The sequence below is a fragment of the Candida pseudojiufengensis genome (assembly GCF_024610245.1).
Source record: "Candida pseudojiufengensis strain CBS 10847 chromosome Unknown scaffold4, whole genome shotgun sequence".
Taxonomy (NCBI): domain Eukaryota; kingdom Fungi; phylum Ascomycota; class Pichiomycetes; order Serinales; family Debaryomycetaceae; genus Lodderomyces; species Lodderomyces pseudojiufengensis.
The window spans coordinates 395,568-418,378 of record NW_026261529.1 but is presented as its reverse complement, the minus strand read 5'-3'; the positions used below and the strand labels follow the sequence as shown (position 1 = coordinate 418,378).

Sequence of the window (22,811 nt, the reverse complement as noted above, 5' to 3'; positions counted from 1 at the left end):
AGCATGAGTAATAAATTAAAAACTAAAATAAAATCTATTAAAAATGAATTAAAAACCTCATCATCATCAATATCAATTAATCTACATCATAATAATAATAATAACTCAAACAGTAATATACATAATATGAAAAAATCAAATTCAACAAATACTTCACCATTTTTCCAACAAACTTCATCATTTGAATCTATTGCAACTACAACTTATCAATATCAATCACAACAACATTCACAACAACAACAGCAACCACATTTCCATTCAATGTATAGAACTAGATCATTATCATTACCATTAACTAAAACCAAGAAACATCAACAACAACAACATTTACAACAATTAGAAGAATCCAAATTTCAATTATTTGATAGTTACTCCTCATCACAATCTTCATCATCATCATCACATTTTGATTCAAGTGATATGAATTTAAATTTAAATGCTAATACTTCTAATACTACTTCAACTTCAGAACCAACAAAAGAATGTTATATTCCACCATTAGTTGATATAAATCATGATTATATTCATCATAACAATAATCAAAATCAACAACAACAAACAATGTCAAGTAGTTTACATTCAACTAAAAATTCAATTCATTCAATAAATTCAATAAATTCTTCAATTAATGGAAATGATATACAATTTGAAAACAATTCTTACTCAATAATTCCAAAACCTTATGATAACGAAAATAATAATAATAATGACGATGAAATTATTGATGATGATAAATTAGCTAATAATATATTAAATGTTATAAATAAAAGAGAAATTGATTGGAGTATTTGATTAAACAGTTGGTTGTTTGGTTTTTTGGTTTTAATTTTTAATTCATGTGTTGTTGATAATGATAAGGTCTTATGTGATGTATGGTTTGGTGATTTGCTGGTCTCGATTTTATTTTTAATTCTTTCTTACTTTCTTTTTCAAACAAAAAGTTACTATTATTAAAAAAGTTAATTATTATTATTGTTTCAATTCTTTATACCACTCGTTTTAAATTTTGATATATTTTTATAGAATCTTTTTTCCTTCAATTCTTAAATAAATAAAGTAAATAAATAAATGTGATTTCATTGATTTTAAATATACTCTTATAAATGTAAATGATCAAATTTAATATGATAGATCTTATTGAATCCACTGTATTTTTATTTCTCACGTTTTATTTTAATTTTCCCCCTTAATTTTAATTTTTAAAAAGTGTTGCAAAATAAATAAATTCTAAGATCAAATCGATACACACTTGAAACATCATTCAAAATATACACCTTGACAAAATTGTGGGAATTTGTGGATATTGATAAGAGTTTGGCTACTAGTCTTATCCCAAATTCACACATTTGTCAATAGTTTAGATAAATTTCTTCCAAATCAACTCACATATATCAAGCATCACTCAATAATTTAACCACTGACTTACAGCCATTAAAGCTCGTACAGATGTGTAAATCAAGTTATCCAAACACCTTTAAAACTGCAAAAACCAAAACTTTAAAAATTGCCACTCCAGCTCAAACAAATGATCAAGTGAATTCAAATCAAATACTGCTTATTACGACCATAGATAAATTAAACATAGAACAATCAAACAGGAAGATTCAAACCAAGAAGATCTAAATATCATGTATGACGAAGAACATGATGAAATTTATGATGTTGATTCAACAGATTATATCAACCAGAATCAAGATAACTATGAATGGGAACAAATTTCAGACAGTGATAGTAATGATAAAGATGATTGGAAGGATGATGTAAAACATTGCTTAATATCACTAGATAAGACACCTAATTCAAATATTAATTCAATTTTCATCAAAAATTTAATTCTTTCAAGGATTCAAACTTCATCACTTTATAATCACAATTTAAATCATATTTATGAAAATAATTCAAAAACAAATAAGTTTATTTCAAGTTCAAAGTTATGAATGATAGTGTTAGTCAAGCTGGAGTATTATTTTACATCCAAATTTTGTGATTCCGGTAGTTCAAAATCAAAATTTATTATCAAAATTCTGATCAATCAATATAACTGTAAATAGTTAATAATAAATTCATACATCAAATAAATCATGTAAATCTAAATATCGAACAATTTTTTAAATTAGATCTACTAACTCATCCGCAATCTAATAATAAATATTGTGGGGATGATCAAGTACGAATATGTTTTATAAAAATTGCGTCAAATTACATTTCGGACTTTTTTTTTTCACTTTTTGACGTGACAAGGTAATTAAGTTGACAAAGTTATAATAGAGATGTTGATTAAATTTTCATTTCAAAAAACGTTTGAACAGTATTCTGTAACCATGGAATTTCGCTGATATTTAATTAAGCCTAAATAGAATTATATGATAGTTAAGCGAATTCGAACGTTTGAATTAGATTCTTAAAATTATAAAATTCGGGTGTTTCAAGTCATGTAAAATGTTTCGGATGAAAAAATTTATAATATCAGGAACCCCAGAGTTTGTTCAATAACAGTAGAACCTAAAATATATTCTTTCCCTAGACCCTAATTTTAATAACTTTAGCTCTTCGGTAAATTGAAACATAGGAAATAGCGCTAAATGACACTACAATCAACTTCTCTTTTTCTACTGCAAATTATATGTAAATTATTAATAGATCCAGCGGTCTTTCGATTTAAAAATAAAGCGGTGATTAAAAAAATTCAACAAAAGTTATACGACGAGAAAATTACGTTAGGAGATAAATAATTATATAAGAATAGATATATATAATACATGTACAAGAAGAATTTAAAGTTAATTAAAATATCACTTTAATCAGGGTTTACTCATTCAAACTTCATCAATCTTATACTCAAGCAGCTTTGGTTTCACTGTTGTTCTAGTCTTATCAATTATTAAATTTAGTTAGGAGATCTCAACAAAAAAAAAAAATTAACCGATTAATTGATAGAGAAGAATTGAATTGAAAAATTTACAACCAAATTGAATATTAGTTATCAAAAACATTTAATCTAATAGACTTCATCATTAGATTAGCCATTTAAGAGCAAGACTCATTTTATTTATTTATTCATATTTATTTATTATTTCAAATCTTACATTCCTTTCCAATTTTCATTTCATTTCATTTTATTGCATAACTATTTGTCATTCATTTTTTCATATCTACAAAAGGAATATCATAAATATTTACCAGATACAGTTATAGATTTCAGAAATATATATCATTAAAAACATTCATAGATCAAGTTTACATTCACTTTAAGTATCATTTTAAATTATGGAATCTGTTGATCAGATAAATTCAAATGAAAAATCACCAATTTTACAACCAATTAATAATGATAATATAACTCCATCACTAATAGATTCATCATCCACGTCAAAAACAAGTAATAGTGACAGTAACAACAATAACAACAATAACAACAATGTGATACAACTCCCACAAACTTCATCAACCCAACAAATATCAATACAATCTCAATCTCAAAATCAATCAGCAATAACATCAAATTCAACATCAAATTCATCATTAAATTTATATCATTCAAATTCAAATTCAAATTCAAGACGACATAGATTAAGTGTAAGTCATGAAGATATGAATTTAGATTTAGTTGATCCAGGAACTATAAGAATAGATTGTAGTGGAGCATTTATTGCAAATGATAATTTATTAAGAAAATCAATGAAAATATCAAATAATAATAATGAAGAAGAAATGAATTCTTCTTCATCTAATTCAAATACTCCTACACCTCCACTGTCTAATACATCATCTGATTTAGAAAGTGATGATAATAATGATAATGATTATGATATAATGATTGATGATTTAAATGATGAAGAAAAATTAAAAAATAAAAATGGTTTAATTACAAAAAATAATATAAATTTACCAAAACATAATGATGAAATTATTCATATTTCAGTAGATATAGGAGGAACATTAACAAAATTAGTATATTTTAGTAAATTAATAAAACCATTATATAAAAAAAATAGAATAATAGAAGGTGGTAAATTATATTTTAAAGATTTTCAAACTGAAAATTTTAAAAATGAAGTTATGAAATTTATTATCCAACTAATTAAAAAATCTATTTCAAAAGAAAATAAAAATCCTCCAATTACATATATAATGGCAACTGGGGGAGGAGCGAATAAATTTTATAACTTAATGAACAAAACATTTAAAAAAAAAAATTTACCAATGAAAATTATTGCAAAAGATGAAATGGAATGTTTAATAAAAGGTTTAGATTGGTTAATTACAAAAATTCCTCAAGAAATTTTCATTTATGATTTACTGCAATTATGTATAAAATTTCAACCTTTACAAAATGAAAATGAAATTTATCCTTATTTATTAGTAAATATTGGTAGTGGAGTAAGTATGATAAAAGTTACAAAACCTGGTCCCTTGGGTTTTGAAAGAATTGGTGGTAGTTCATTAGGAGGTGGAACATTATGGGGTTTATTATCTTTATTAACTGATGCAAAAGATTATAATGAAATGTTAGAAATGGCTCAAAGAGGAGATAATGAAAATATAGATTTATTAGTTGGTGATATTTATGGAACAAATTATAATAAAATTGGATTAAAAGCAAATCATATAGCATCAAGTTTTGCAAAAGTTTTTAAAAAGCTAAGATTTAATAATAATGATTATAAAAGTTCAACAAATCATCAAATAACTCATAAACCTTTATTAACATCATCAGAAAAATTATCACAATTTAAACAAGAAGATATAGCAAGAAGTTTATTATTTTCAATAAGTAATAATATTGGACAAATTGCTTATTTACATGCTTTAAGATTTAATTTAAAAAGAATTTATTTTGGTGGTAGTTATATTTCTGGTCATATGCAAACTATTCATACTTTAAGTTTTGCAGTTAATTTTTGGTCAAAAGGAGATATGGAAAGTTATTTTTTAAGACATGAAGGTTATTTAGGTAGTGTTGGAGCTTTTATGATGGGTCCTGCAACTGCTAATAACTAAGATTATAGATTCAAATTTGATAAAAAGATCGTATTAAACATTATTGTATAAAATATTAAATGTATCTACTAATTCAATTCTTACATCATTGGATAAAAACTCCGAAATTTTTTTTATGGTTAGTTTTCTTCATTCTTTATAAATGTAACGTAATAACGATAGAATTCCATGTTACATTAAAACGGATTAATTTTAACACTAAGAATTCTTAACGGTTTATAAGAAATAGTTTAAAATGAACAAAGGCTAAGGGTCAGCTCAAGAGAGCAATGTACCACTCACATCTTTCAATAAAGTGAAGTTGAAGTTGGTCTAGTAATTTGTAGAAATTTTGGTTATTCCCCACCTTTTTCTTACCGATGTCTTCTATAATATTAAATTATAGCAAAAACACAACAAAAAAAAAAGAATAAAAATAAAAGAAAGAAATGATACACATGGAGTAGTCCAAATTGAGTTTTTTAAAATAGCAATATCCTTATTCATTGTTAGATCTGATCGTAACTTAAGCACAATCTATACCACGAGGTTTAGTTAGACCAATTCTACTCTACTTTGACTGTTCTTCATTACAGTTTCGTACCGCTTTGTTCGTAGTACATAATAGTAGAAGAAAAGAAAGAACGAAAGAAAAAAATAACAACAACCTTTTAAAAATAATACACACAAAAAAATTTATACAACCATTAAACATTTAATATTAAAATAACTCATTACCTAAGTATTATAATAACAACCAAGAAACAATCATTCATTCACAAACTAATAATACAAATTACATTTAATTTAAATATAAATATATAAGTCTTTCATTTTTATTCAACTATCATATAAATTTTTTTTTTTTATAATGAATGATATTGATTCATCATTAAATAGTCATAAAATATTAGATAATTTATCAATAAGTCATTCTGAATATAATAAACGGTCAGTAAACACTAGTAATAATAGTAGCAACAATCAACAGATAGACCAACAGATACCGAGTAGTCAAAATCATCAACAATCACAACAACAACAAGAACCTGATATACTACATATACAACCACAACAAATTAATTCTATACATTATCAACAATATCTACAACATTTACAACATCAACATAATCAACAACAACAACAACAACAATTACATCAAAGAAATATAGGTAGATCACCATTATATCCATCATCAAAATTATATAGTCAACCACCACAAAGTTTTAATTCAGAGTGGATTGAAGAAGGAGATACAACTAGTCCAATAATATCACCAACTAAATCAATAAATTATAAAATAATAGAAGAGAACAACCCAAAAATGTCATCAACATCAACTACTACTCAAATAAATCATAAATATGAAACTCCTTCAAAAAATTTAAAAACTTATGCATATATTACGCCAAATTCAAATCAAAAAATTGGAAATACTCCTTTAAATAATAATGAAACATTTTCTGAAAATCATTCACAATCATCTTCTATATCAACAACTATTGAATCATCAGATAAAATAAAATCTACAACTACGACCACCACTACTATTCAAAAATCCAAAAGTATAAGTAATTGGAATATTTTTTGGTTAATGTTGAATGATATAGTTGGAAAAGATAAAATGGCAAAAGTTGGTCAATATACTTTGAGGTTGTTGGTATTTTATGCAAATAAGTCTCAACTATATTTATCAGATGAAAATTTAAATATTAAAATTATAAATAATAGATATAATGATTCAACAAAACAATTAGAATTAATAAAAAATTTTATAAAACATCCAAAAGATTTTATAAAAATTATTTTAATTCTTGTTTGTTCTACTTTTAAAGATAGAATTTCAGGAGTTATAAATGGATTATCTATGTATAGACAATTTTTAAGATTTGGTAAAACTCCATTTAGGATAAGAGATTTAGTAATAAAATTTTCAAAAAATATTAACTTAAATAAGAACAATAAAGACAATAAAGATTTAGAAATAAATAAATCACAAATTTTTAATAGAACAACATTAGGTCAAATTTTTTCATTATATTATGGAATAAATGATGAATCAATTTTGCTTTTTAAATTAAATTTTTTAAAATCTCCTAATTTAAAAAAATTTGTAACTCAACATGAATCATATAGTTGGTATTGTGAAACTTGGTTAGCTTTATATAATGCTTATGAAGATTTAAATAATTTAACTCAACAAGAAATGGATTTAAAAATTCAAATTCAAGTTAAAAATAAAGCAAGAATTTTATCAAAACAAATATTGGGGAATAACACACATCAATCTCAAGGACAATTTTTTAATCACTCTAATACTAGTTCAAATTTTATAAATTTAGAAGATCAAAAATTATTAAATTCAATTCAATTTAAAAAAAATAATGCATGGTTAGATATTTATAAAAATTTAGCAGATTTAGGTTTTAATACTTATTCCGTTTTTAATATTTTATTACCATTTGATACTTGGCAAATTTGGATGGGAATATTAGCTTCAAGTTTATCAACTATTAAATTATATAGATTAAAAAAGCAAGAATTATTAATTAATAATTTATAGAATTGAGCTTGAAGTAATACATTAAGTTATTTATTCATTTATGTTTATAATATTTTACAGTCTCTTCTGTTAATGTTTCATTCTTTTCCATCCATTATTGTCTATCAATCTTCTAAAATATCTTCTAATTTAATATCATTTGGTAATTTCATTGCTTCTTTCCAAAATTTAGATAAATGTCTATCACCAGAATCACAAGCTATAATTACAATATTTTGACCAGGACCATATCTTAAAGCTAATTTTAAAGCAGCAACACAATTTATTGCAGCAGAACTACCCCAAAATAAACCATCATTTAAACATAAATATTTTGCCATTTTTAAAGCTTGTAAATCATTAACTTTTATAGCTTCATCAATAAATTTTTCACCAATTTTAAAATTTTTAGTTAATCTATTAAGACCAATTCCTTCAATTAATGTATCTACTTGATGTCTTCTTCTTGTACCTTCTTTTTCAACTGAATCATATAATACTCCATAATTTATTCTATTTGCTAATCCACTACCTTGAGGATCAGATAATATAATTTTTATTTCAGGATTTTGTTCCTTCAAATACTTGCCAACTCCTGTTATTGTTCCTCCTGTACCTGAACCATTTATAAAAAAATTAATTTTTGAATTTAATTGTTTATAAATTTCTGGTCCTGTTGTATTATAATGAATTTTCCAATTAAATTCATTTTCAAATTGATTTGCGAAAATTGCTTTTTGGTTAGAACCAGAGTTATTATTAATTTTTTCAGCTCCTCTTTTTGCTGCATTAACATATTGATTTGGATCAACAATACTTGCAGGTTTAACTTTTTCAATTTCTGCTCCTAATGCTTCTAGTAATTGAATTTTTTCAGGTGATGTATCATCAGGTAAACAAATATGTGCTATATACCCCAATGCATTAGATAATACTGCAAAACTTATACCTGTTGATCCTGAAGTACCTTCAAATATTTTATGATTTTGGTAAGGTTCTATTTCATTATTTTTTTCAGCTTCTCTTATTATTGCTAATGCTACTCTATCTTTTGAACTACCTGCTGGATTACATAATTCTAATTTTGCATAAATTTTACATCCAGTTTTGTTAGATAATGATTTTATTTCAATTATTGGAGTATTACCAATTCTTGATTCAATACCTCTTGATTTTGGTGGTAATGATGTTAAATGATTTTCATCTGTGTTTTGGTTGTTTAGTCGTTTGTATGCTTTATGTAATTCATTTATTATTATTATCAATGATATAACTGTTGCTGATGTTTGTAAAGTAGATTTTAATGACATAGATTTGATATCTGGAAAGTAAGAAAGTTGAATTGTGTTTCATCTTACATGATATCGGATTTAAAATTTGGTAGCAGACTTTTGTTACAATTTGTAAGAATTTAGCTGCAAAAATTCCCAATAACTGGGTGATACGGCATTGAATTTCGCGAAATCAAAGATAAGCGTTGCAATTTTAGAATCTATAATTCATATTTTTGTAGTTACGAAAAGATATGTATTAATCACGACAGGATCAGTTCAAGGTTTACGACAACTTTAATAATTTCAAAAAAATTGACTTTTGAATTTACCATGTAAATTAATTACCATTTAAACTTTTAGATTTATACTTTACTTTTTATCATCAAATCCAGCACACTCAAGTTGATCAATTGAAAATTCCCATGAATTAAATCCCTCATATTTAATTTTGATTCCTATTATATAGACATTTCAACATCAGAGTATCTCAAATTTACAATCTTATCATAATTACAATTCAGTAATTCCTGATCATTTAAGTTTTACTTTTCTTTTGATTCATACTAACCATTTCCAACATCTATGATAAATAGTTTTTACCACATTTACACAGACTCCAATAAATTACTGATTTCCAAATAATATCTCGAACAAAAGAACCCGCGGAACTCTCTCTTTATCAGGATATAATCACTACTTCTTTTATGTGTAAATGAACGGTCCAATCATTGCATGTTACTTGATAAACAGTAACTCTAATTATCCCACGCCAGAAAACAAATTGAATAAATCAGCCAATAATATTCTTAATGGATTCTTTTCTTGGAAAATTCTTATCTTGAAAATGAAAATAAAGTTTCCTACTCCTTGAACATCACTGTGTTGAAATTATTTTCCAAAATTCCACACTATAAATAGACCTTGTTTTCCTCAAAACTTGAATAATTTTTTGAATTTTTTCTTAATCACTAACATCATTAAGTGCAAAATCTTCAACTATAAATAATGCAACAATTACGGGCGAATATGGGATTTTTACTGGAGTGGCTACTACAATTCCTTTTATCATCATATTACATATACGCGTCATTGTAATGTGGTGGTTTCTGAACCGGTATTAATCAACAGTAATTATGTCATATGGGCCCGTAGGTTGTATCGTTTTAACTTTGAACTGTAAAAGTTATTCGTTGAAGATTTTTAATTCATCGTAGAAGATCATAACTCCAATTCGAGACAGCTTTGACCCAACTAAGGAATGAAAGTTTATTGAGTATTGAAATTAGGTTCGTACTTAATTGATGATTGAAAAATTTGGAGTGAATCAAGATTTGTAAATCTGTTTAAAAACTCTCTATCTTGATATCTAAAATTGTCGAATAGATAGTTTCGAGCGTAAATGCCTTTCTTCTATCTGATGATGTTAATTGGTTTATGAACACACGCTTCATAGTGTAGTCAATCTATGCTATTACCACCGAAGTTTGGATAATTAGTGATCTTCGATCCCTCTCGGACCTGATTGAGATAAAATATATTATGTTCAGGTGTGCTTTTTTAAGACCAGTTTCGAAGCTTGTAGTGGTTTAGTTGTTTCAAATAGAATTAATTTATGGATTTTATGATTATGAGAATCATGCATGGTTCAGATATGAATATAAAATTGAAATGATTCTTCTGCCCACCTTCAATCTGTTACTCTTTTAGTTTCATCATCATTTGTGATACTCCTCGAGCCATTAGGGTTCAGCTCGCCAAATTATTTCATTGTTAAGTTCTTGTCTTAACTCCACATGGTTGAACCAATGAAATTCAAATACATACCCCAGTTTGTGTCACAAAAACGCATGACCAAACTTGGAATCAAAAAATTTAAAGTGAAAAATTTCAGTTTTGGACGGTAAACAAATATAGCTAAATTTAACAATAACCAAAAATGTCAGTTGAAGAATTAAAAAACACCATATCTAAATTACATGATAGAATTCAACAATTGGAAAAAAAAGTTGGAATTCCAGTTGAAAATCCATTTGCAAAACAATTAAGATTAGTATTAATTGGAGCACCTGGATCTGGAAAAGGAACTCAATCAGTTGATTTAAAAGATAAATTTTGTGCTTGTCATTTAGCTACTGGTGATATGTTAAGATCACAAGTTAAACAAGGAACTCCATTAGGCTTAGAAGCTAAAAAAATTATGGATCAGGGTGGATTAGTTAATGATGAAATTATGGTAAATATGATTAAATCGGAATTAGAAAATAATAAATCCTGTTCAAAAGGTTTCATTTTAGATGGATTTCCAAGAACTATCCCACAAGCTGAAAAATTAGATGCTATGTTAAAAGATAGAAAAACTCCATTAGAAAATGCTATTGAATTAAAAATTGATGACGAATTATTAGTTGCAAGAATTACTGGTAGATTAGTTCATCCAGCTAGTGGTAGATCATATCATAAAATTTTCAATCCTCCAAAAAAGGAATTGACTGATGATGTTACTGGTGAACCATTGATTCAAAGATCAGATGATAATGAAGCTGCATTGAAAAAGAGATTAGTTACTTATCATCAACAAACTGAACCAATTGTTAAATATTATCAACAAACTGGTATTTGGAAAGGTGTTGATGCTTCACAAAAACCAAGTAAAGTTTGGAATGATATTTTAAAATGTTTAGGTCAATAATTAAATATGAAGATGGTAAACTACAGGTAAAAAAAATCAGAAAAATATTTACATATGCATTTGTAATAAAAGATGTACATAAGTTATATGATTCTTTCTCTTTTGATTTTAGGACTTTGCAATTCGGCATCGGCTGATCGTTTTTTCTCTTGAAAACATGAAACATGTACAATTTTACGAGAATTTTTATCACCAGGTTGTCTCATACAATCATACCATACCCATTCTCCTATATCATCATTATATTTTGCTTTAACTTGCTCACGACAAATTAAGCATCTATTATTCATGTTGGTGTCATTAGAAGGAACAGTTACATAGTTAACTTCATTCGTAGTAGTAATATCTTGTTGTTGATCTGTACTATTCTCAGTAGCTGTATCTAATAAATTGTCATCATTAAAATTAACCCATTCATAATCATCTAAATACCAATTTCTTGATTGAATATTAGCACCTTTAACTCCTAATTTCTTGTTCATCCTAAAATGCCAATCCAAATGTAATCTTTTTTTGTTCGTTCCATCATAATCTGTTGTAAAACGTTTCCCACAAATTGAACATTTTGAAGGCTTTGCATCATATAATAAGTTCATCATTGCTGTAGATGGTACATTATTATTAATAAAATCTTGTAAATTATTTGCAGATTTTTTGGAAACGTTCATTAATTCTGTGAATTTTAATTTATCATAATCTGATCTTGGTATTGAACTACTTTGTAATAAAAGATCTTCCAAAGATATTTCGGTTTGATTTTGGGTTAAGGAGAATTTGATTTCAGGGAACATCAATGTATAAGTTGGCTGAGAACCTGGTATGGGTTCTTGTTCTTTTTTCACTAACCCTGATAGTATTAAATCATTAAAAATTTGAAATGCTGGGTTGACCTTTTGAATTGGACTTTGAATTACAGGGTTAGGTGGTGGTGCAGGAGTAACGGGCGTAGACTGTATTTGTATGTTAACAATATGAGATTTTATTGCTTCTAATTCCGCCGCTTTCATTTCATGAGTTGTCAACATTGTTTTTAAACTATTTAAAGCTTTAAATCTTTCTTGTAATTTTTCATTCATCATATCTGATCTCAATTGCTTTTCAAATATGGGTATAAGATTATCAATATCATTTATTAGTGATTGTTGTAATGATACTATGGGTTTTTGTGGCAAACTAGGTTGGGTTAAAGTTGGTGTTGATTGTTCATTTTTAGGATATCCAGCTTTTTTCAAAAATGTACCAATTTTGCTTAATTGATCATCTGAAAAGACACGTTCATTTGTATTCTTTATAGTGAAAATTTTCCATGTTTCATACATTCGTACTAATTTATTTCTTATAAATTCATTGTTTAGTTGAAAAACATGTACAAAGATTTTATACAATTCATCTCCAATCAATATATTATATGGATTCCCCACGGTTTTACATATATCATCTAGAACGTATAAGGTATATAGTTTTTGTTCTGGTAGTACATTAAATATTCTCTCAGAAATTAAATCCATTATTTGATCTGCAAATTCTGGATGCAGTTTCGCAAGTTGAGTCAAGTATGAAATGACCGGACCATTATTAAACGTCAATTCTGATAGTTTTTGCCGATATTCTTGAATTACACTAGACATTTGATTGATTGTTGTTTAGATATGATAGTGGTAGGTCGGTGATCTCATCAAAAGTGTTGATATTTTTTCAAGCTAAAGTTCGAATTTTGTGTAACATCTATCAAGCCGTTGAAAAATAGACATATTGAACTTTGCATCGTTAGATCAAGAGAAGTATTTATTCATTAAAGATAGTCTGAAAGTTGAAAGTCGTTACCTCTAAGCGTCAAGAGAAAGAATTATACTTGAATGCTCCAACTTGCTGTTTTGGTGAAGTGAGGTTGGTATTTTGTGCGATCGATGTCAGATATGTCAACCCAAAAATCACCATCAAGATGCCTAATAGATTACGGGCATTATTTCTTTTAACGAACTGTGTCTCAAGCTCAAGTAAGCTTTGACAATGACCGCTCAATGATCTGCAAATATGTTTGGGCAATTTAATCAGTTTGAAGTACTAAAAAATAAAAAATCTGGAAATTACTCCGTCTCTCCATGTCTTTAACTGCAATTTGGAAAAAGCAGAATAGCAAGCCAGCATCTACTCAATCTTTCAACATTTTAAATAAATAACACTTTATAGGAAAGTCTATTCATTTATATCTCATTCCAAATTAGTATAGTCTTCGTCAATTGAAATTGTATTTTGTGTAACCACTTGAAACAATTTTCCTATACTATGAGTTTAGGAAATGGACTGCTTTTACAAGCACCGAATAGTACGAACCTTCTCAACTCGATACAAAAACCTCTCAAAAACCTTAAGCTGCAACATCTGCTTCAAATTGTTTACCATATTGAGCCATGCTTTGATCAATCACTGTGGAACGAAACAGAAGCTTATACATTTAATCTGTTCAGACTGTCCTTTTGACTTACGGCCAGGTATGTTGCTCATACCTGTAATGCCCCAGGACTCAAATTTGGGTTTAACTCAGTATAGCACTTGTAGGTTAAATAAAGCATATGCAAGTATGGTGCTAATGTCGATATTATATATTCTTTCAATTCAATAGAGCTATATTGACTGTAATTGCTGATATTTTCAAAGTTCCCAAATACTATATGAGGACTATTTCATAAGACATAACTGCCATAAAAAAATCACAAGAAACTGTCAAACATAAGGATATGGAATTTTTTATAACAATAAGATTGCGATAATATCTAAACACCTGCGCAGATTTTAAGTCAATTTCATTAAGCGCGGTGTGAGAAAAAAATTTTGATATAATAATCAAAAAAATTTTCAAACAATTAATTTACTTAAGGATACAAAGTCAGTCAATCCATTAGCCTCATCAGGAACTGTCCTACATCCTTCATATCAGTAACAATGTCCCCAACTGCTCACTCATCAACAGATAAGAAACAATCTGGACTTGCTAGAGTCTTAGGTTCTGCAACCGCTGGTATTGCAGAAATTGGTGTATTTCATCCAGTTGATACCATTTCAAAAAGATTAATGTCAAATCATACTAAAGTTACATCATTATCACAATTGAATACAGTCATATTCAGAAATGCGGCAGACTTGCCATTTGTTAAAAGATGTTTCACATTATTTCCTGGTTTAGGTTATGCTGCATGTTATAAAATCTTACAAAGAGTATATAAATATGGTGGTCAACCATTTGCAAATGAATTTTTAACCAAAAATTTTAAAGATGCTTTTGATGGTGCTTTTGGACCTAAGAATGGTAAAGCTTTGATGAGTGCTACTGCTGGTTCATTAATAGGAATTGGTGAAGTTGTTTTATTACCATTGGATGTTTTAAAAATTAAACGTCAAACTAATCCCGAAGCTTTTAAAGGTAGAGGATTTTTTAAAATTATAAAAGATGAAGGATTTGGATTATATAGAGGTTGGGGTTGGACAATGGCAAGAAATGCACCTGGATCATTTGCATTATTTGGAGGTAATTCATTTGCAAAAGAATATATATTTGGTTTGAAAGATTATAGTCAAGCTACATGGACTCAAAATTTCATAACATCTATTTTTGGTGCAAGTGCTTCATTAATTGTAAGTGCTCCATTAGATGTTATTAAAACAAGAATTCAAAATAGAAATTTCGATAATCCAGAAGGAGGTATAACAATTTTAAAAAATATGTTCAAAAATGAAGGAATAACATCTTTTTTCAAAGGTTTAACTCCAAAATTATTGACAACTGGTCCTAAATTAGTTTTTTCATTTGCATTAGCTCAATCATTAATACCAGCTTTTGATAAATTATTGAGTAAATAATGTAAATAACAATATAAATAGAGATACACCCATGTAGATAGAGAAACAATCAATAAATTAATTAATACGTAAGGAGATCATATGAACTTGTAGACGATATTATTTCATCTAGACTAGTTGAATTGATGTTTCTATGCTTCTCGGTTTTACTTAATCTAGACTAAAACCGTTATTATTTAATATTCAAATTTTTTCTGCGCACGCCCCCCATTTTTGTTTATCACTGAGATATTTTAAGACAAAACATCTAGAATTTAACAAGTTGAATTAGTATGGTACTCATATGTAAACTGCTAAATAAATAGTCATCATATCCTAAATATAATTATTTGTGTGTCAGTTACAAGTTATACTTTACAACCAAAATCAAAGCAATTTTAACTCAACACAGATATCAACAAGATGAAAATAACGTTATGGCTTCTACACTTTTTTAAAATAAACGTTATACAAATTATACTAAATAATTCAAGAAATCCATCTATAAGTTTACAATTTATTGACTCGACATTGTTTAATAGAGCTAGTAGATGCTCACCGGCGGAGCCAGTGAATGGTAGTGGTGCTTTCGCAGAACAATTTTATTGGAGTAATAATTTTACTGATATTCCAGTTGATGATTTCATATAAAAGGTGAAAATCAATTAAAGATTTGTATTACTTACTTTCATGGGTATTGATAGGGTATTGGGTTGTTTTAGATGTTCATTTCTTGTTTGGGTTATGCTATATTTTAGTTTTATTTATATAGATTTATTAATTTTTAATATACAAACTTAATCTTTATCTCATTGTAACTTTATGTGATTGATGCTATTGGAATTTTTCTTAATTTTTCATCATATGTATTAATTTTAGACAACTCTGTATATTCTTTTATCCATTTATTCCTTGTCATAATCTTATCCAATTCTTCAATTGATATCTTATTCTCAATCAAGCACAATCTAAACACTGATTGGTATTTTTTTTTATCTCTATTCATCTTCTCTATTGCTCTTTCACGTAATCCACCTGATGTATTAGATAAATTCATAGCTGATTTTAATAAATTTTTACAATTCGTTAAATATATATCTTTGTTTTTCATACTAGTCTCAAAGTCTATCATTGATGACCATTGATAGAAAATGTCGGCTCTTTCAATTAATACGTCACATAATTGAGCAATTGTAGCACCTAAATTCAGTTCTTTCCCCAGTGGTTGATTTCTCTTGTTAGCTAAATCTGAGTTTACTAAATCTTGAGCTTTAGCCAAAGCTTGATTCTGATATTTCAAAATATCAAAAAATGTTTGCTTATCATTTATATCATTTGATTTGTTTACTACTTGTAATGTGATGTCTTTTCTATCTAGTTGTGTTTGTAGCTGGTCCGAAAAGGCTAAGTATTTTTCAGGTGTATCATCCACCAATACAGTCTTGAATGATTCTTCCCATAGCTTTATGACATCTTGAACATCAGTCAACTGCAAACTCTGTAGAATTGTCATATTGATCGCAATTTCCTCTGCTTGTGCTTTGGTGATATTTTCTAACATTGAGTTTGCATCGGTGTCATTTTGTGAATAGTCAAACGTTATAACCTTTGCGATCTTGGTTGCAATAAATTCAATAGGTTGAACTTCAGCTTTGATCTCAGGCAATAATTCATCCAGATCCAAACAATTGTATAATGCTTGGATTAGACGAAAAGATGCTATCACCGTTTCAAATAGATCAACTGGTTGAATGACTTTTTCACTAATTACCTCCTCTTTTTTCCCTTCCCCTTCTTTTGACTGATTGAAAACTGATTTGTTATTATCATCTTCATCATCATTTTTCAATTGCTTGAGTTCCTCAATAAAAGATTCGAATTCAACATACTGATCATGAGCTAGTCGTATTAACATATCACGTGCACTATTAAAAAGTCTGATTGCTTCAGCATTGTCAAGATTTAGCTCGTCATCGTTTGAAGCACTTGATTCTAATATTTCAATGTAAACTATGGCTGTATTGAATAATAAGTCTTGATTTTCACCCACGGTTTCCAAACTCCTTAAATGTAAATTCAAAATCAGCTCTGGACTTTCAATAACAGAATGTTCACTATTGTACACTTCATCAAGATTAACTAAATTCTCTAAATTTAAACCATCTGATTTTATTAATAAATAAACATGTAACAACAATCTACTTGAATTATAGTAAGAATCTCCATTGTCACCTAATTGAATTGATTTCAAATATGAATTATATGCTTTTTGATAAAACCTAAGAGCTTTAGCTAAATCAGATCCAAGCCACCTATCCCCACTTTCTTCGTCTAATGAACCTTGTTCAAGGTATTCTTCTGCTGTTAAAGGGTTTGATGAATTCTTTTGACTTTGTTGAATTTGTTTTTTGCTTAACTTTGGTACTTTTTCTATGTCTTTAGTTAGCCTTCCATGTTTCAAAGATGGACCTTTTTGAAAAAGTACATACTTTTCATTGTTCAGGTTGTTGCTTGAAGAAATCGAGCTTGTTTAAGATGTACTATTTTAAATTCAAGTACAATAATACATATAAAAGATGCTACCAAATCGTATCATACGCATTACGTTTAGACCGATCTTGAATGCAATGATTTCAATTATATTTGTAACATTTCAATTATATTTGTAACACTCCTCAAGGCACCAGATGACTCCATTGACAGGGCCATGTCGTTATTTACAATTCTTCTGGTTTTTTCTTTTTTCGAAATTGATCGAACATAATTTTGATCATTTTGCAACAAAATTATATGAAACTCGTACAGTTAGTTAGTTCCCAAATTCCAAACGAATGTATCTGAACTATCTAGTTGAATGATTATTAATTCATTGAGTGACTAAATTCCTACAATACTGCAATCACCGATGGTAAAAAGAGTTGGTCCGAATTCACATTATAAACTCGATGCAAATTCTTTCAATGATTTTGCGCATGCGCAAAAGATGTGGCTATTTTTTTAAAAACAGACGCGTCTTATAAATAATAGACTATATAAGTTTCACGAAAGGATCGAAATTTTAAAATAAAAAAACAACTCAAAGATTTAATCATATACAACTAGTCAATCAATATAGCGTTTCAATGGATAGACCTATCAACAAGTATATAAACTATAGGGCATCACACGATACACTTTCACAATTGCCTACCGTGCCACAAGTTATTAAACCAAAAGGACCCTATAATAAACACTATGATATTCCAATTATCATTTTCGCTTCAAGAATGAACGAAAGGCATTGCTCAATTTTATTCTCAGATTTAACCAAAATTAGTTCCAAATCAACTGTGAGGTATCATTGCTCTCCTTGGAATTCAAAGTTACCTGATTGCATACTTGATGACTCACCTATATTTCCTGATGAATTATTTTCTTGCCATATACATTCAAATAATATTGTTGGGGAGGAGACTTCTCTGGAACACCTTCATAACTTAATTGAAAATTATACTAAAGATCATAATATCGTTTTGGCAAGATTACAATTTGATGTAAGAGCAAGAAGTAATAAATATTTAGAGGGAATGGGGGTCTCTTGCAAAATAGTTTTAGCGTCCAACAAAATTAGGACTCTTAGAATAGACCATCTTGCTTCAAATGTTGAGGACCTCATGTTTGGGATTGAAAATCAATTTCTTAAATTGTTGGAAAGAATGAATGAACGAGTATCAGAACCATTTAAAAACAGATTAATTACTTCATTGGAATTGGGAAATTTTATAGAAAGAAGATGTGTTTCTGATAGGGTTATCCAAGACACCCAAAGTCTGCTTTACAAAGATAGTCAAAGTTTTGATGTATCACGAAATGAAACTCAATTTAGTGAAAACATTATTCAATCTCGGAATGGACAAGCATCCAGTGGTCTTGACAACAATAGATTCAGATCCAGAAGAAACGTTTCTTTAACACATACCCCACCGCGGGAAGATGAAGAAACAAGTGATTTTGATGACTTTGTTACTTGTTCTTCACAATCCAAACCACAAACAGATGAAAGTGGCTTACTGAGTCTTTTAACACCAGCATCAACAACAATATCTCAAGATATAAGAAGTGATTCAACTACATCAAAACCGACTACTCCAACAAAATTGAGAAAAATAACAGTTTCGGAAAATCGAATTACACGTCCGTTACAACCACCACCACCAAAGTATCACAATAAATTAACATTCAATAGCGTAATTGATTTCAAACAATATTGCAAGAATCATGAAGTAATTGAGTCACAAAATTTCGAATTGAAAAATAATATCAGCTTAGCTATATATCCTTTGGAGCCGATTGTTACTGAAGCAATAGGAAGACCCATTAGATTACTGCCTTTCCAAGTACGTTTAAGAGACTCAGAAGGTGGTAAGTTAATCCTAGAATTTGACGAAGTATCTAATCAATGTACTTTTTTAAATTTGAAGGCTCAAGAATTTATGATAGAATATGATACTTTCGGTAGAGTTGAACATGGATTTAAAGGTATAGAAATCAAAAATCACTCAAGTATAGTGATTAGTCGTAAGTTTAGGATACTCAATGGTATTAAAGTCCCTTATTTTACCATTGTCGATATATAGTTTTTTTTTTATAAATTTATACCAAGTAATATACAAGTTATGTCAAATTCTGTATAGTATTCTACACGTCCATGTTCTGTCAACCGACTGATCCACGAAACGACATAAGAGCCAAAGAGTTACAAGATACACCGACCACATTGTCTAACTTAGATTTTATTACTTTATGTTTTCGTTTATATTGGTCAAAATATACAATTAATCATTAATTTAAACTAAAAATTTAAATATAACCAATTTTGTTGGCTATATCTAAAGCATCATGATCAGCTGTTAATCTTAAATAAGCTTTTTTAGTACCATTTGGTCTGATTAATGTGTTAACGTAATCAACGTCAATGTCATATAATTCTTTAGCAGCACTTTTAATTTGATGTTTATTAGCTTTAATATCAACTTGAAAAACTAAAGTATTTGAATCTTCAACTTTTTTCATGGCAGTTTCTGTAGCGATTGGGGAGATGATTACTTTATAAGCATCTAATCTATTGTAATGAGGGACTGATTTTCTTTGATATTTTGGGTTTCTTTGTAATTTTAAAGTTTTTGGTAATCTGAAAGTAGTGGATGTTCTTACTTTTAAAGCTTTTTTACCGTTGATACCTTTTGAGACAGCTTTTTTGGCAGCAGTAGCACCTTTAGTAGTTGCTAAAAATTTAAGTTAGTAACAAGCCTTGAGATTTGAGGTACTTCATGAACTATGTTTCGTTAATCGATTTAAACTGGACCAAGCTTGAAGATTTGGAATATTCCTGATTATAATGATCGTTTAGTTTGAATTGTACCTGCATGAGAAGTATTGTTTATTCATGCTATATTGGGCCATTATAATTTCGTATCTTTTTGAGTCTATCTTTATAAAATAAATTTGATCAGACTGATCAATAATCCAAATCTCATTCAAAGGTAGTATAATGATTCATGATATTAATTGTCCATTCAACATGATTTACTAGGACAGAAGTTGATTATTCTATTTATGTCTTGATTCGCTAGATTTGAGCGTACCCCATGCCTTTAATTTAACTCTATGTATCATTTTCCATATTCACTTGATTCTGTTCATAGTTCATTTGTACTTTTGACCTAATTTCACATACAACCCATTGTATAGTTTGATGATGAATTGATTAAATCCTTGTATGGAATTTCAAATTTGAAAATTTAATTTTTTCTTTGTCTCTCACATTACGAATTGTCAATACTAACTTAACTCTTCTCACTAATTAGTATGGTATAAAAAATGCCTAAGCTACCAAATTTAATTCACGTGCACAAAATATCCAATAGGGTTCTACACATCGCAGTTTATCACTAGCTATTTTACATCGAAGGTTAGGTTGATATGTATATGCAATTTTAACTATGAACAAGGGAGATCTGGGACCTATAAACGACGTAATTTTTTTGGTCTGTTACCACCAAATCTGATCACGGTAGAATCACTTATCCTAACAATATTATTTTTCAAAAATGAACCTTCCTTACCTAATAAAGCAGCTTGGAAAGCTTCCCTACCTTTTCCAAAATTTTTTAAAATTAATTCGATTTTATCATTTGGACCAATATAATTTCTTTCTTGAATAGTTTTAAACATTTTAGAAGAGACTTGAAATCCTGCTTCATATTCTTGTCTTTGAGATTTTCTAAAACCTAATTGCCCAGCCGTTATAGAATATTTTACTTTATGTGGTAATTGTAAATAATATAGAACTTTTTCATTATATGACAAATTCTCATTAGATTTTAGGAAATTTAAATCCTCAACAACTGCTACTAATGTACATCTCGTATTATGTCTATTGAATGTTGCGTATAATTTCCAATACACTATTTTCTCATTTACTTTTGCTTTTGCTGGAGCTGTGGTTGATGGTTCAAAAGCTGTAGTCGTATTTGGTATTTTGTCTGCGTCTTCACTCAATTCGTTGAATCTAGAAAGTGGTGTTGTGGTACTTATTGGTCCAGTATTGGCTGTTGGTGAAAGAAAGGTTGATGATGTTGAAAATAATTTGAGGATAGATGGAGATTTTATTCCCTGTGATAGTATGTTTTGTATTGATGATTGTCTTATCACATTGGATAGACATTGTTTGTAAAACATACTGACTTATGAAATTGTATCGAAGAACCCTATCGTATAGTCTAATCCTATGAATTGAAGATCAAAAATCAATTTCATCATATTACTGAAATATTTTGACGCTACCAATTCGAATCTCAACATCATCAAAACATTCTGTCACCTATACTTCGTATAGTCAATTCCCCTTAGTTTTGTCGGGCCTAAAATGCGTTAGAAAGAACTTCGAAGAATTTCGCAGAGTCAATAAATCCGAAAGAAAGTTTGTGCAAAATCGCCAACAGAATGCTTTTCAACGGCCATGAAAAATATTGGGATCAAGTTTTGCGTATGTTTTGAATCGAAGACAGTCTATCACTTCATTAGAAGTCTCAGAGCTAGCAAAAGATAGATCTGAAATTACGCAAGGAACAGAAGTCAAACTATCAAAAATGAAACAATAAGCTGAAAGAACGAGTAAGTGTTTATCCGAAAGTTTTGATGCAATAATTTATATTTGTCTTACCTTCAATTACGTGTAGTTCAAAATTAGCCACATGCAGAATGAATTTTCATACAGTATGGTTCAAATTTCGTGAGAAAACCTTTCATCAAAATTGTGTCAAAAAAAAACATTTTTTTAGCTTGGAGTTACAACACGGATTGCCAATTCTAGACCCTTATAAATAATAGGAAAAAAGATGAATAAACGTGAATGATTCAATTGAATCAAAGCATGAATGATTATACGATACTTTAGTTGTACTTTTGAAACTTTAACCTTTGAACAAGTAAATAAAAAATTGGGTAA

At 28.3% G+C, this 22,811-nt stretch overlaps 12 protein-coding genes across 12 annotated transcripts; 7 read left to right on the top strand and 5 right to left on the bottom strand. All coding sequences in view use genetic code 12, as the record gives it.

The window, feature by feature from the left end:
• Positions 1–3: 3 nt before the first annotated feature.
• On the top strand, positions 4–792 carry KGF55_002884 (uncharacterized protein; the record flags this gene model as incomplete). The annotated part of the gene is made up of 1 exon (XM_051757616.1): positions 4–792. One exon carries the CDS (start codon positions 4–6, stop codon positions 790–792), a length of 789 nt encoding a protein of 262 aa, XP_051614325.1.
• Positions 793–1,628: 836 nt separating this feature from the next.
• KGF55_002883 (uncharacterized protein) lies at positions 1,629–1,937 on the top strand (the record flags this gene model as incomplete). Its single annotated transcript, XM_051757615.1, has 1 exon — positions 1,629–1,937. The coding sequence occupies one exon, from the start codon at positions 1,629–1,631 to the stop codon at positions 1,935–1,937; it is 309 nt and encodes a 102-aa protein (XP_051614324.1).
• Positions 1,938–3,267: 1,330 nt separating this feature from the next.
• On the top strand, positions 3,268–5,001 carry KGF55_002882 (pantothenate kinase; the record flags this gene model as incomplete). Its single annotated transcript, XM_051757614.1, has 1 exon — positions 3,268–5,001. One exon carries the CDS (start codon positions 3,268–3,270, stop codon positions 4,999–5,001), a length of 1,734 nt encoding a protein of 577 aa, XP_051614323.1.
• Positions 5,002–5,851: 850 nt separating this feature from the next.
• On the top strand, positions 5,852–7,543 carry KGF55_002881 (uncharacterized protein; the record flags this gene model as incomplete). Its single annotated transcript, XM_051757613.1, has 1 exon — positions 5,852–7,543. The coding sequence occupies one exon, from the start codon at positions 5,852–5,854 to the stop codon at positions 7,541–7,543; it is 1,692 nt and encodes a 563-aa protein (XP_051614322.1).
• Positions 7,544–7,647: 104 nt separating this feature from the next.
• KGF55_002880 (putative cysteine synthase) lies at positions 7,648–8,832 on the bottom strand (the record flags this gene model as incomplete). The annotated part of the gene is made up of 1 exon (XM_051757612.1): positions 7,648–8,832. The coding sequence occupies one exon, from the start codon at positions 8,830–8,832 to the stop codon at positions 7,648–7,650; it is 1,185 nt and encodes a 394-aa protein (XP_051614321.1).
• A 1,900-nt stretch (positions 8,833–10,732) lies between these two features.
• Positions 10,733–11,485, top strand: ADK1 (adenylate kinase; the record flags this gene model as incomplete). The annotated part of the gene is made up of 1 exon (XM_051757611.1): positions 10,733–11,485. One exon carries the CDS (start codon positions 10,733–10,735, stop codon positions 11,483–11,485), a length of 753 nt encoding a protein of 250 aa, XP_051614320.1.
• An 83-nt stretch (positions 11,486–11,568) lies between these two features.
• On the bottom strand, positions 11,569–13,113 carry KGF55_002878 (uncharacterized protein; the record flags this gene model as incomplete). The annotated part of the gene is made up of 1 exon (XM_051757610.1): positions 11,569–13,113. One exon carries the CDS (start codon positions 13,111–13,113, stop codon positions 11,569–11,571), a length of 1,545 nt encoding a protein of 514 aa, XP_051614319.1.
• A 1,315-nt stretch (positions 13,114–14,428) lies between these two features.
• On the top strand, positions 14,429–15,343 carry YHM1 (Yhm1p; the record flags this gene model as incomplete). The annotated part of the gene is made up of 1 exon (XM_051757609.1): positions 14,429–15,343. The coding sequence occupies one exon, from the start codon at positions 14,429–14,431 to the stop codon at positions 15,341–15,343; it is 915 nt and encodes a 304-aa protein (XP_051614318.1).
• A 799-nt stretch (positions 15,344–16,142) lies between these two features.
• Positions 16,143–17,818, bottom strand: KGF55_002876 (uncharacterized protein; the record flags this gene model as incomplete). Its single annotated transcript, XM_051757607.1, has 2 exons — positions 16,143–17,752; positions 17,812–17,818. 2 exons carry the CDS (start codon positions 17,816–17,818, stop codon positions 16,143–16,145), a joined length of 1,617 nt encoding a protein of 538 aa, XP_051614317.1.
• A 626-nt stretch (positions 17,819–18,444) lies between these two features.
• On the top strand, positions 18,445–19,938 carry KGF55_002875 (uncharacterized protein; the record flags this gene model as incomplete). Its single annotated transcript, XM_051757606.1, has 1 exon — positions 18,445–19,938. The coding sequence occupies one exon, from the start codon at positions 18,445–18,447 to the stop codon at positions 19,936–19,938; it is 1,494 nt and encodes a 497-aa protein (XP_051614316.1).
• Positions 19,939–20,161: 223 nt separating this feature from the next.
• On the bottom strand, positions 20,162–21,045 carry RPL25 (60S ribosomal protein uL23; the record flags this gene model as incomplete). The annotated part of the gene is made up of 2 exons (XM_051757605.1): positions 20,162–20,586; positions 21,039–21,045. 2 exons carry the CDS (start codon positions 21,043–21,045, stop codon positions 20,162–20,164), a joined length of 432 nt encoding a protein of 143 aa, XP_051614315.1.
• Positions 21,046–21,325: 280 nt separating this feature from the next.
• Positions 21,326–22,042, bottom strand: KGF55_002873 (mitochondrial 37S ribosomal protein YmS18; the record flags this gene model as incomplete). Its single annotated transcript, XM_051757604.1, has 1 exon — positions 21,326–22,042. The coding sequence occupies one exon, from the start codon at positions 22,040–22,042 to the stop codon at positions 21,326–21,328; it is 717 nt and encodes a 238-aa protein (XP_051614314.1).
• Between the last annotated feature and the right edge of the window lie 769 nt (positions 22,043–22,811).